The sequence below is a fragment of the Bactrocera tryoni genome, unplaced genomic scaffold, assembly GCF_016617805.1.
Source record: "Bactrocera tryoni isolate S06 unplaced genomic scaffold, CSIRO_BtryS06_freeze2 scaffold_7, whole genome shotgun sequence".
Taxonomy (NCBI): Eukaryota; Metazoa; Arthropoda; class Insecta; order Diptera; family Tephritidae; genus Bactrocera; species Bactrocera tryoni.
The window spans coordinates 20,038,369-20,052,511 of record NW_024396366.1 but is presented as its reverse complement, the minus strand read 5'-3'; the positions used below and the strand labels follow the sequence as shown (position 1 = coordinate 20,052,511).

At 37.8% G+C, this 14,143-nt stretch overlaps 1 protein-coding gene across 1 annotated transcript in view; it reads left to right on the top strand.

The window, feature by feature from the left end:
- LOC120781450 (protein Wnt-4) overlaps positions 1 to 14,143 on the top strand; it is a 156,286-nt gene that overhangs the window by 116,164 nt on the left and 25,979 nt on the right. The window contains exon 3 of the mRNA XM_040113665.1: positions 3,825 to 4,323. Coding sequence (XP_039969599.1) covers positions 3,825 to 4,323 — 499 coding nt within the window. The remainder of the gene's footprint in view (positions 1 to 3,824; positions 4,324 to 14,143) is intronic.

The following is a 14,143-nucleotide window of genomic DNA, read 5'->3' as shown; positions in this document are numbered from 1 at the left end:
CAGATCTGGACTTAAGGCAGGCCACTCTAGCAATCCAATTTTCCGAGAGTTAAAGAACGCCTTTGTCTTCTTCGCAACATGGATCGGTGCGTTGTCAAATCAATGTAGATATCTGTATTCATTTTGCCTGGAACAAAGCATATTTTGGACTTGCCGTTTGGTGAAAATGCTGTCCATACCATTAGTGATCCACCACCGTGAACGCGCTTATGGCATGCCTCCCGTAGGCGTCTTAAGTCCCTCCAATATTTATGAAGACCATCTGGCTCATCCAAATTAAATTTTTTTTCGTCACTGAATACCACAGAATCGAATTCTTCATCCCAAAATGTATACTTTTCATAAAATGCAATTAGTGTATTTTTATTAAGTTGCTTTAGGCATGGCTTAGGCACTCGATTTTCTTATTTAAGGCATAAATCTTTTCTTATTATTTGATGCACACGTTGTTTAGTCACATCTAGACCAAGTTCCACTTTTATTTGCCTGCAACTCATGTGGCTATTGGTTGCTAGCTGCTGAACCCGCCGTTTGGTCCTGCCATTAATGGTACCTATACGGCAACTACGCTTAGTAACTCCATAGTTATCTGGATTTTTCAGAAAGTTTGTTATTGTAATCCGATTCCTCTTTACAGAAAAAGCAATTTGGCCAACTTTCTTGCTAGATTGACTAATTCCTTTAATCAATCCGCGACCCTCGTCTGATAATTCAGTTCCACGTGGCATTTTCCTACAAATTCAGAAAATGTAATTTACTTTTGTCGTCTTAAACCTTTAATCATGTACTGTTACTTACTTAAAAGTTTGTATCTCCGCTTTTTCTACTGATATATTTACTTGGCACCAATCAGAACACAAATAGTTAATTTTGCCCATATAAATATTTCATAAGTAAGTTGCGACTTACTTCATTAGAAATAACGGTACTATGAATACGGTGCCGGCATGAACTTCTTAAATGACGCTAAACCATAAGGTAATTACAAGAAAATATGCACACCAAAAATTTTTGCCGTACTGTTAGTAGATAGAACATAAGTTATAGATAAAACCAATTTTGCACATATAATTATTAGACTGAGGTATTGTTGAAGACTTAAAAGGGACCTACCGGAAGCCAAATATTCAAGAAAATCATAAGTATCTATTAGATATTAGGAAATAATTCTGTAAATGTGGCTGAATTTTGTACTTTTTACGAAAATACTTATATATTTTGATGTCACAAGAAAACATGATGTGTACATTTTTTTTCATTGATATCGGGTGATTTTTTTGAGGTTAGGATTTTCATGCATTAGTATTTGACAGATCACGTGGGATTTCAGACATGGTGTCAAAGAGAAAGATGCTCAGTATGCTTTGACATTTCATCATGAATAGACTTACTAACGAGCAACGCTTGCAAATCATTGAATTTTATTACCAAAATCAGTGTTCGGTTCGAAATGTGTTTCGCGCTTTACGTCCGATTTATGGTCTACATAATCGACCAAGTGAGCAAACAATTAATGCGATTGTAACCAAGTTTCGCACTCAGTTTACTTTATTGGACATTAAACCAACCACACGAATGCGTACAGTGCGTACAGAAGAGAATATTGCGTCTGTTTCTGAGAGTGTGGCTGAAGACCGTGAAATGTCGATTCGTCGCCGTTCGCAGCAATTGGGTTTGTGTTATTCGACCACATGGAAGATTTTACGCAAAGATCTTGGTGTAAAACCGTATAAAATACAGCTCGTGCATGAACTGAAGCCGAACGATCTGCCACAACGTCGAATTTTCAGTGAATGGGCCCTAGAAAAGTTGGCAGAAAATCCGCTTTTTTATCGACAAATTTTGTTCAGCGATGAGGCTCATTTCTGGTTGAATGGCTACGTAAATAAGCAAAATTGCCGCATTTGGGGTGAAGAGCAACCAGAAGCCGTTCAAGAACTGCCCATGCATCCCGAAAATGCACTGTTTGGTGTGGTTTGTACGCTGGTGGAATCATTGGACCGTATTTTTCAAAGATGCTGTTGGACGCAACGTTACGGTGAATGGCGATCGCTATCGTTCGATGCTAACAAACTTTTGTTGCCAAAATGGAAGAACTGAACTTGGTTGACATGTGGTTTCAACAAGATGGCGCTACATGCCACACAGCTCGCGATTCTATGGCCATTTTGAGGGAAAACTTCGGAGAACAATTCATCTCAAGAAATGGACCCGTAAGTTGGCCACCAAGATCATGCGATTTAACGCCTTTAGACTATTTTTTGTGGGGCTACGTCAAGTCTAAAGTCTACAGAAATAAGCCAGCAACTATTCCAGCTTTGGAAGACAACATTTCCGAAGAAATTCGGGCTATTCCGGCCGAAATGCTCGAAAAGTTGCCCAAAATTGGACTTTCCGAATGGACCACCTAAGACGCAGCCGCGGTCAACATTTAAATGAAATTATCTTCAAAAAGTAAATGTCATGAACCAATCTAACGTTTCAAATAAAGAACCGATGAGATTTTGCAAATTTTATGCGTTTTTTTTTTAAAAAAAGTTATCAAGCTCTTAAAAAATCACCCGATATATACATTGGTGGCCCTAGTATATTAAAAATTTGATATAAATTTTCATGTGACAAAAAAAAACTACAAATTTGTTGACCAGTAGTCGAACTTCCCAGTGACTTTTTATTGCGTATATCGGCCAATATGTGAGTTATCTCAATGAAAATGTGCTAGCGTGTTTTAGTCATAACAGTGTATTGTTGTAGTAAAAATAAATAAATTTGGGCGAAAACTAGACTTACCACCCATATAACCCGAACTTAGCCCTTCCTTACTTGTTTTATATTTACTTTTATTCGATTGCAAAATATGGTAGCACTAGTTTTTTTGCATTTAACCACTTTGTTATTATGTGAATAATTGGATTTAAACAAAGGGTAAATATTGAATAAAAGTTATTTGTGAACTATTTAATACAATACAAATGTGTAGAAACGAATTAGTGATTGGTTGGTGAATATATGTATAACTTAAGTGTGAACTTCAATATTAATGAAAGAATCATCCACTTTGAATTGTTGAAAATTTGAACGGAAACTATGTATATGTACTTGTATTTTCTTAATTTGGAGAATATCTTCTCTCCTTACTAGACTAATTCATAGCTTTCCCAAAAACCGAAAATAATTGTACCTGAGAAGTTGCCCGATTTGAAATTTTTATATGACAAGGAATGGTAGCAATAGGTACATTCTATGATTAGTAGCCGATGTATATACGTAATGCAAATCGTATTATACAGTTATCTAATATCATGATCCGACCAAAAGTTTAAAGTGATTAAATTACATTCAGTGATCTATCCTGACTACCGTTGAATATTTATAAACCAGTTGTTTTTGACTAGCAGATCGATGCTGTTGTGTTTTTTTTTTGCCACATCTCCAATATATGGGCTTCGGCAGTCCCACTCCATATTAGCCTCCTTTTTTGATACCATATTGCCATTTTCACTTGGTTTCTTGACTTTATTTGTCTGTTTAATTTTTTTAACTTTAACAGTTTGTAGTGCCAAAATCAGTGTGATAAAACATAATCTAATAAAATCAGAGAGACACAGGGAGATTTCGAGTAGATTATATTCAAGTCACCTCAATGGCGAAATCTTGATAAATCTTGGCACTATATAATGACTATTTTACGCTATTTATAAATTTTACACAAAAATGATGTTAATATTTTACTTAAATTATATATGGTATAAAGGAAACACTATAAGTTTAGATTAAACTGTATCTGTAACGTTAACATGTTATTTATATTTTTATGTTTTCAGGGAGCGTTTTATATCTGAGCATACTATAATGGCGGTATTTACTTCACAAGGACAAGTCGGTGGTCCCTGTCTTTATATGCCTGCTACGAGGCGACAAAATCACCAATGTCGTAAAGAGTTTGGTCTCCCAAATGCAATATTCGAAGCACGACGATTAGCAACATCACACTGTGAAAGTCAATTCAGATATGATCGATGGAATTGTTCAATTGAGACCCGAGGCAAGCGTAACATTTTTAAGAAATTATACAAAGAAACAGCTTTTGTACATGCACTTACTGCAGCAGCTTTAACGCACACTATTGCACGATCGTGTGCTGAAGGTCGAATGACTAAGTGTATATGTGGCCCGCGGAAACAAAATAAAATTGGTCAAGACTTTCAATGGGGAGGATGCAACGATAATTTGAAACACGGCAAAAGAGTGACTCGGAGTTTTCTTAATTTGAGGGACAGTGATGATGACGAAGTTTCTGAGATATTGAGGCATGACTCAGAGGCAAGTACAAAATCAGATATTTATTTTCGAGCTAAAAATGCGCGAATGTTTATTAGAACTTCATTTATAAAAGTTATCATAATGAAAGTAGTTATTGTGAATACCAGTTTATAGGGGACTCCGCATATCCGCCCTGAACTAAACTCAGTAGATTAGTCCAAATAATATTTAGGCAAGATAGTGCGAAAGGCAATCACGACACCAGTGTTGCAAAAGTGCCAAAGTATCATGTACTGCTATAATTTCTGGCAACACTTGCAACAGTATCACATTCTGCTGCCACGTTTTGTGCGCAATTTACACAAATAATCAACTCAACTTTTATCTGCTCATCTGCAGAGTATCCGCAAATATGTAAAAGAGCTGCTACACTGCGGTAATTGTTACGTAGCTCCAACGCACCCACTCTTTGCACACCTTTGTATAATGACAATAGTATTCCATCGAGTTACTGGTTAACGTGTTAAAGAACTCTCTTGCTTTCAATGCACCGTTCAAAAAAGTTGCTTTTAGATAGTTTAAATAAATTATCACAGCTATAACATGATTTAATCATGAACTTAACAAAAGGCAATATGAAGAGTCGGAAAAAACAAACGCTTAAATTTATATTAGCATATAAAAAATAGATCAAATACTACAAAATAGTAATAAATCAAACAAAAAATTAACGAACTCCATAAATAATGTTATCTGGTGACTGAAAATACCAAAAAAACTTAAAAATAATGATGCACAGAAAAATATTTTATATTTAGTTTCTAATAATAATATACATATAACAGGTGATCCAATTAGAGATACTTCTTTCAATAGTCTGTTTTCTTTTTGATAGATCACGCATGAGTCATGTCAAGCTGTCATGTTAATTTTGTTCAGTATTGTTTAGCTTTTCAGCATGGAAAGACTTACGCCTGAACAGTGCTTACAAAGCACTCAACTTTATTACGAAAATTCATGTCCTGAAGAAAATATAGCAGCCGTAGCTGAGAATGTACACGAAGACCGTGGAGAGTAGATTTGGCACCGTTTGCAGCAACACAGTTTTGGACGAAGAGCAAAACAAACAACGGTTGGATGTGGTTTGTGGAATATTCGGTCCATATTTCTTCAAAAATGAGAACGTAACTGCCAATGGAGATCATTATCGCGCCATGATAACCACATATTTGATGCCTAAAATTGAAGCTCGCCATCTCGGCGACATTTGGTTTCAACAAGTCGGCGCCACTTCCAACACATTGCATCAATCAAGGTGTTTATTGAAAGAACACTTTAGTGAGCAAATAATTTCACGTTTTGGGCCGGTCAATTGATTACCAAGATCGTGTGATATCAAACATTTAGACTTTTTCCTGTGGGGGTATGTAAAGTCTAAACACAGAAACTTCAAAATTAATGGAGGATGTTTATTAAAAGGATTTTTATGATGAAATGCCAAATAATACTAAACAAAAAAGGCTTTTGAAAAAAGTACATATGGAATAAAAATAACATTGCACGTTATTGCAAAATTAGTTTACCATTTAACTTGAAATAAAGCTTCATAAGTGCAAAAACAAATTAAAACAAGTAATGAAGAGCTAAGTTCGGGTGCAGCCGAACATTTTATACTCTTGCAAATTGCAAAAATTTAATCCCGCGAAATTCTTTAAGGTGTAAAACCAATCATATACTTGTAGAATAAAGTCAGCCGGACGCGTGAAAAGCCTGATATTGGTCATATAGGGGCTGGGCCAGGTTTTCGCTCAAATAAATCTTTTAAAGGTACAAAGATACATTGTTATGAATAAAACACACTCTCTTATTTTCATTGAGATAACTTACATATTGGCCGTTGTACATATGTGGTACAAAGTCACCCGGAAGTTAGAAAATCTTTTGTATTAAGTATAAGGGGGCTATACTTCCCTATTGGTCCGATTCAACCCATTTTTGACATACTGACATTCCATTATAAGAGAAGGATTATCCTTTAATTTTTTCGTCAAAAGTCAACTATAGGTACCGAGGTCTAAATATTCAGTACTTAAGGATTCACACAGTTTTTATTGGATTTAAGCAACTTTTTGGCATAGTGTGGCCCACACTAAAGACATTATTCGTACAAAGTTGTATATCGTTACATTAATTGCTTCTAGATTTGTGTACTGGAAACTGAACGAATCAAGTAGAATTTAAAATTGTGCGATATGGGAAGTAGGCGTGGTTGCTGTTCGATTTCGTCCATTTTCACAACGTAACATACGAATGTATAAAGAATGCCATGTACTAAATTTTGTAGAAATCTGTTTGTAGCGTCCCGAGATATGGGATTTCACCAAAAAGTGGACGGTGCCACGCCCATCGTCCAATTTTCACACCATGTCTCACAAGGCTCTCTCATACCATCTCGCTAGTAAAGTTTAATGTCTCTGGCGTATTTAGTTAAAGATTGATTGAGCTCTTAGTCGTTTTTAACAGTGCCGTTAAATAGGGAGGTAACGGGGTTATACTCCAATTTCATCCATTTTCATGGATTCCATATCGGTAGAAGTTCTTATAAAATTTGTACTCATAAAATTTGGCTTAAGCGGTTCAGAAGATATGTACATTTAACTTGTTAGAGGCCGAGGCCACGCCCACTTTTTCAAAAAGTTTTCCCACAATTGTCTCTTGCTGCTGCGATCCTCTGTACCAAATTGCAGCTTTATATAGTATCTTAATTTAGTGCTTAGTTATGACACTTTATTTGCTTTCGGTTAATAGCGATTTGTGAGCATGGCAGTGGTCCGATTAAGCCCATCTACGATTTTTTTTTGTACTAAGGAGCCCACATACCAAGTTTCATGGAGATATCTCAATTTTTACTTAAGTAAAAGCTGAATACGTTTGAACTAAAATGGCAATCGTTGGAACTCAAAGAAATTCGTAAAATCACGGATTCTGCACCTTGGATGCCCATCTACTGCATGGCCTTGCTTTCTGCGTAACCATTTCTTCGACGATGCATTCCATGTATTATATCAAAGCATTTGCGAATAGAGCAATGTTCTCGCAAACAGATCACTGACGCAAGTTGAGAAAAAACTCGTCAATGTCGATTTCGTTGTTGGCTGTACTGTATCCTCTGGGTTGAAATACATTCTTTGGCCTTCTCCAAATGAACTGTGAGATGCGCAGCAGTCGGCAAACGTTCATGAATTGAAGAAGTAAATATCTTCATTGTAGTTCACGTATCGACCCATTTGAAACTTGCTGACCTCATCTCGTTCAATGCCTATAACCGCCATGTTGCTTTTTTTGGAAACGTACTTTTGATCAATTTCACCAAACTGCGTTACTGAACATTGATATGAGTTTTGAATGTGAGTTAAACAATAGCTAGTGAGTGACGCCGATAGAGTGGATATGCTTGGACATCATTAAGAGGTAGGAGCTCGATACGAACGGACATGTGTAGACGGCAATTTGCGCGATACAATTTTCTTTTCAACTCAAATGTATATTAACCAAAATTAAAATTGATGAAAAGCCAACAACGTTTAAAGAGTTAAAAATACTACCTACCGCAAAAGTTTTGTTTTATTTAAAGATTTAATAAAGCGTACATAAGCAAACAAGTTGCTGCTAATTTCTCTAAACAGAGTTTTTGTCACTTCAAACGGTATTACTCATTGAGCACGACAACAACGAGGGCATGTGATGCAAACAACAACTAAATGTAAGGAAAAGAACATAAAAGCATAAAACGTGAAGAAAACCAATAACAAAATATACGGCAACGGTGCATTGCTGATGTGCGGTCCGTTTGCAGTGCGTCGTAAATAAAGGAGGGCTACAGTAATTGCTTAGTTACATATAAATTGTGCTATCCATCGATAAATAATGCCACCCAAGAAAATAAACACAACATCACAATTTTGTGGTTATTGATCTGAGCTGATACGAGATGGTGTACAGTCCAGCATCCAATGTGTTGCTTGCCAACTCTGGTTTCACTCTAGGTGTACAGGCCTTTCATCTGTGGAATTTAAGGCCACAGCGATCAGTATCAAGAAAAAGGAGTCGGTTTGGAACTGTTCATCCTGCAGCAATGATATCAGTGTTAGGACATGTAACAGCCACTTATCTGATGATGAAGTTTTAACACACATCTCGCCACAAGCTAATGAAAAGTCTCTTCCAGAAGTACTTTGATCGCTTCACCTCTGACTATGACCGCAAATTTGAAGATCTCAAAAAGTCATTCGTAAGTAGCGTAAATAACCTTAAGGATGAGGTAAGCAATCTGTCTAAACAATATACAACACTCGCTAATAAATGTACTGCCCTTAACGATAGGCTTTCATTAGTAGAGAATAAAATTAATAATAAACTCAATGCCAAGCCTGACTTACCAGTGAGCAAGGAAGATATCTTCACTGAAATGTTGGAACGTGAGTGCCGTAAAGTCAATGTAATTGCTCTAAACATCCCGGAATCAGTCAAACCAATGGGTAAAGATCGTTTGGATGACGACAGGACAAATCTAGTAGCCGCTTTGCCTTCTTGTCTCTCGAACATTGCCACTGAATTTAAGCTACGCAGACTAGGCCGACATACACCGGGTCGTACACGTGCGCTACATATTACAACTCGCTCAGCTGATGATGCGCTCTCAATTATCAAATACAGACCACCTAATAGTAACACTGCAGTCTTTTTCAAAGCTGATCTTACCCCTTCTCAACAACAGCACCTAAAAGATTTACGACTGGAACTTGACTCTCTAGTAAAAGCGGCAACGACAGTATGACTATAAAGTATATCCATGGTATGCCTAAGATTGTAAAGAAGAATTTTCGCTCGCACAACGAACAAGAAGAAAGTATCTCTCATCCAGTTATATTACCAGAACGTTCGAGGTCTGCGCACAAAACTCTGCGCATTTCTGACCAACACGTCGTCTAACCAGTCTGATATCATATGCATCACTGAGTCCTGGCTCCATCCATCTATACGTGATGGAGAAGTCATTGACTCTTCTTATAATATCTACCGTAAAGATCGTACATCTCATGCTAATCATAAAGTACGTGGTGGTGGAGTCTTTATCGCATGCAAACGTTATCTACACACTGAGCCAATCTCTACTGAAAATAATAACCTAGAGCAAATATTCATCAGGGTGAAGGGTGCATCCCGTGACCTAATCATCGGCTGTGTATACATACCTCCTCAGTCACCTTATGACATCTTTGTTGACCACCTGGCCACTATTTCTTTCATTAGAGAAAACACCAAGCATCTGACTTACTGATAGTTGGTGATTTCAACCTCCCTAGCAGCTCTCCTCGTGCGGACTGTGAAAAACTACTTTACGACTGCTATTCGCTCCTGAATTGCACACAGCGCAACCACATTCTCAATGCTCACAACTCAGCCCTTGACTTATGTTTCAGCGACATCGACATTTCTCCTGAACACTCGCTTGCCTTGGTTCCTGAAGACACATATCATCCCGCTCTAGATATCACGCTCAACTTTCAGCCTGGACTAGTTCCTATCTACTCCTCTACGTACTCTTTCAAAAGGCCAACTATGCTGAGCTCAACACTTTCTACCTGAGAACAAATTGGATCGATTTATATAAACTCAGCACAATTGATAGTAAAGCTTGATTATCTCTACGCTAAAATCTTTGAAGGGATTAACCAGTTCGTTCCAGCATATACTTATAAACACAGCAGTTATCCACCTGGTTTTCAAAAGATCTCATTCGCAAAATTAAATTGAAGAAGTCGGCGCATGCGTTGTACAAGACAAGACGTACCAACTACAATTACTCTTGCTTCAGTAAACTGAGACTTGAGTGCAAATCACTGAGCTCTGAGTGCTATAAAAATTACGTGAGTAATGTTGAAGCCAAACTCAAATCGGACATCAAAGCCTTCTGGAACTATGTCAAAGGCAAAAACAGTTCTAGCAGTGACATACCTTCCTCCATGGTATGGGATGATCTATCAGCTAATTCCGGGCCTGACATTTGTGATCTCTTTGCCTCCTTCTTTCATAGTGTTTACGCACCTAACAATCGCCATGGCGCTGCTGCAGCTACCTACAACCCGGGACCTCAGAACATACTCCTGAACGATCTGACAGTATCATATGACGAAGTACTTAAATTACTCCTTTCACTTGACCTAGAAAAGGTGCTGGACCTGATGGTCTACTAACTTATTCCTAAAGAACTGCGCGATCAGTCTTTGCGAACCGTTGACGCATATATTTGGTGAATCACTTAGCGGTGGTATCTTCCCCTCGTCATGGAAATTATCATATATCACTCCAATACATAAGGATGGATCTAAAGCTATGGTCACCAATTATCGTCCTATTTGTATTCAGTCTGCCCTTGCTAAGTTGTTTGAGAAATTGGTGCTACCACAACTACTGCAGTCTTTCGAACACGTTATAATCACTCGACAACATGGATTTACTGGGGGCAGTTCCACAACTACTAATTTGTTCATATACATTAACAAGGTGTTAAATGCTATGGATTCCGGAAACTGTGTTCACAGCATCTACACAGACTTTAGCAAGGCGTTTGATCGTGTTGACCATGATATACTCATGCACAAGTTGAGCAACTATGGTGTTGGAGGTAGTGCTTTGTCTTGGATCCATTCATATCTTACGGGTAGACGACTACAAGTTAGAGTCGATGGCCATCTTTCATTCGAATATATCGTTACATCTGGGGTACCACAAGGATCTCATTTGGGCCCGGTACTCTTCAATATATTCATAAACGACATTGGCAACAATATCATATCAGATCACCTATTGTATGCAGATGATCTCAAAATTTTCAGGCCCATAGCTAGTATGTCCGATATCCTAATTCTACAGCATGATATTGACTCTCTTGGTAACTGGTGCCTTGTGAACAATCTTGATCTTAATATCAACAAATGCGCCGCTATAACTTTCACTCGCTCACACTCACCAATTCCTGCAAAATACAAACCTCAAGGATCAGGAAATCATAGAGGTTGATGAGATAAAAGACCTGGGGACTATTGTTGACAACAAGCTCTCCTTCTCTAAACACATTGATAGAATCACATCAAAGGGATTTAAAACCCTCGGATTTATCCTAAGAAACAGCAAAGACTTCAACAACCCCTACTCTGTAACCAGACTTTTTCAATCGCTAGTCCTACCTATCCTTGAATATGGTTCAGCTCATCTGGTCTCCATATACTAATGCATCTATAGACAAAGTGGAAAAGGTTCAACGTAAACTCTGCAAGTCGTTAGCCTATAAATTATCATCGCTCATACATACTTACTCCACTGATGAAATTTACCGTGAGCTTTCGTATCAATAAACCATCAGCACGTCGACAGGTTGCCGATCTTAGTTTTCTATTACAAGGTTGTCAATAATATTATTGATGCTCCAGACATTCTTGGCTGCTTTGAATTTGCCCCAGTAGGCACTTTACTTAGACGTAATCGTCTACTAAAAACTTCCAACTCCAAGAAAAATTATGTGATCAACGGTCCTCTGAATAGACTGGCCAAATCTGTCAATTCTTTTCAAGGTGTGATTGACTTCTACGGAGATACATACTCTGCCTTCATAAACAATACTAAGAAACATCTGCTTGTTTAACCAAGAACTCCATTTGCTGCCCGCCACAACCAGAAACCATCACCATAGTACTCTGCATATACACATTTACCTTCTACCTACATTTTTCATTTTTTATTTGTTTCTCTTAATGTATATTGCCGATTGGCGTTATTGTAATAATAATAAATAAATTATTTGTGATATCATTTTCAGTTTGCGTATCCAAAGGAAAAGCACGTGGATAGTGTTTCGTGCATTTATTGTCAGACATACAAACTGAAGTGGGATTGTGGTGTAAGCAAGGTCCATGAACCATATTGTTTTTCACCACTTTGTATAATTCTGGATCTATCTCTGGATCAGGAATTTCCGCAGAATTGATTTCATCAATTTTATCTGGTGTAATCACCATCCATCCTCCAAAGAAGAATGTGTGCGTGACTCTTTTTTCCCCCTCAACAGTATACATCTAGCATCTAACAGCAGCATATATACTTACATACATTGCTTTAAGATAAAGTACATCAAACATCGTAGCTGTTGTTTGAAAAGTCTTGCTGTGTCATCGTGGCGATCTTGCTGATTGATCGCGATTCAATAATTCCGTAATCTATGGCCATTTTGCATGGGCTTTAGACTGCCAATGTATGTTGATGGCAAAAAAATGCCGACCGATATTAGCGTGACATCGTAACAAATTTCAATCTGTAATTGAACACTTTGTATGTGTTCCATCCAAGATGAACCAATCAAGACTCTACATCAAAACCCAAATAAAGAAGAACAAGATAGGTGTTTTTTACGTTGGGAAAATAGCAGAAAAACCCAACAACATGTATTCGTTCAATCTCAGATGAATACTGAAATACATTTTATACGTTTATAATGCCCATACCTCAATCATTGTCATTACGATGATGCCATATCACATCAATTCAGCAAATTCCTAACATTCCCACCGAAAAACCGTAAGTTTTTCAAAAATTATTGACGACTAGGACTAGTTATAACTTTATTTATTTTCTATGCCTACAGGTAGAATACATATCTTTTGTACTGGTCTGTGTAAAATGTTCGTTGCCTTTCGAATTGCCACGAAACGCACCAAGTTATCACTGCTGGGACGAAGTTCTATTATACGGCCTATTGCCCATTGAGCTGGTGGAAAATTCTCACAGTTAATCAGCACTAATTGGCCCAATCGCAATCGCTCTGATTCTCTTCGCCACTTCCAGCGTTACTGCAGTGTTGCCGAATACTCATTTTGCCATCTGACCCAAAACGCCTCTGTCGCTCTCTCCACTGTTTTACGCTTTTAGCCGATGAATTTTCTTGAATTGCGAACGGAAATGGAAGAACTTGTGGTTCTCCTATTAAAAAATGTCCAGGCGTCAAAACTTGAAGGTCAGATGGATCCTCATTCAGCGGATGTAAAGGACGTGAATTAAGTATAGCTTCAATTTGGGTATGTAAGGTTGATAATTGTTCAGAGAATAGTACTCGCAGACCAATGACACGAACTCGATGAAACTTCATCGACTTAACTGCTGCTTCGTAAATTCCTCCCTGGTGTGGAGCTATGGAGCTACCTTTCCCATTTAAATGCTGAAATACCTCCTTTTTGTACCATACCTCCGTTGCCTTGCGTATCTCTCTAGCTGCTCCCACAAACGCTGTACCATTATCACTGTATATTCTTTCACAGCGACTACGACGAGCTATAAAACGTTCATAACAAGCAATGAAAGCTATTGTTGTTAAGTCTGTCACTACGTCTAGATGAATTGCTCTGGTTTTGAGACACACAAAAACCGTAATCCTTTACGGTTATGAGCTGATTCCCATCCCTGTCAATAATTTTGATCTCTATCGGTCCAGCATAATCTACTCCTGTGTGTAGAAAAGGCTTACCTGCTCTTACTTGATCGTGTCGCACACAAATAACACATACCTGCAATCCAGTAATTCTGACGAATAAATTGCATCATGATTTGAATGCCACCGTGTTTCGTTTCGTTATGCGCATGATCCATTATTGACCACTCTAATCTGGATGGATCTGAAACTATCACTGTGTGTCGCATGTTTTCATCTAAATTTTAATTTTTTAATCGGCCAAGCACTCTGAGTAGTCCGTCCACCATCACAGGTTTCAACGATTCAATCTAACTTTTTTCTGGAATCCTTATACCAGCTTTCAAATTCGTTATCTCT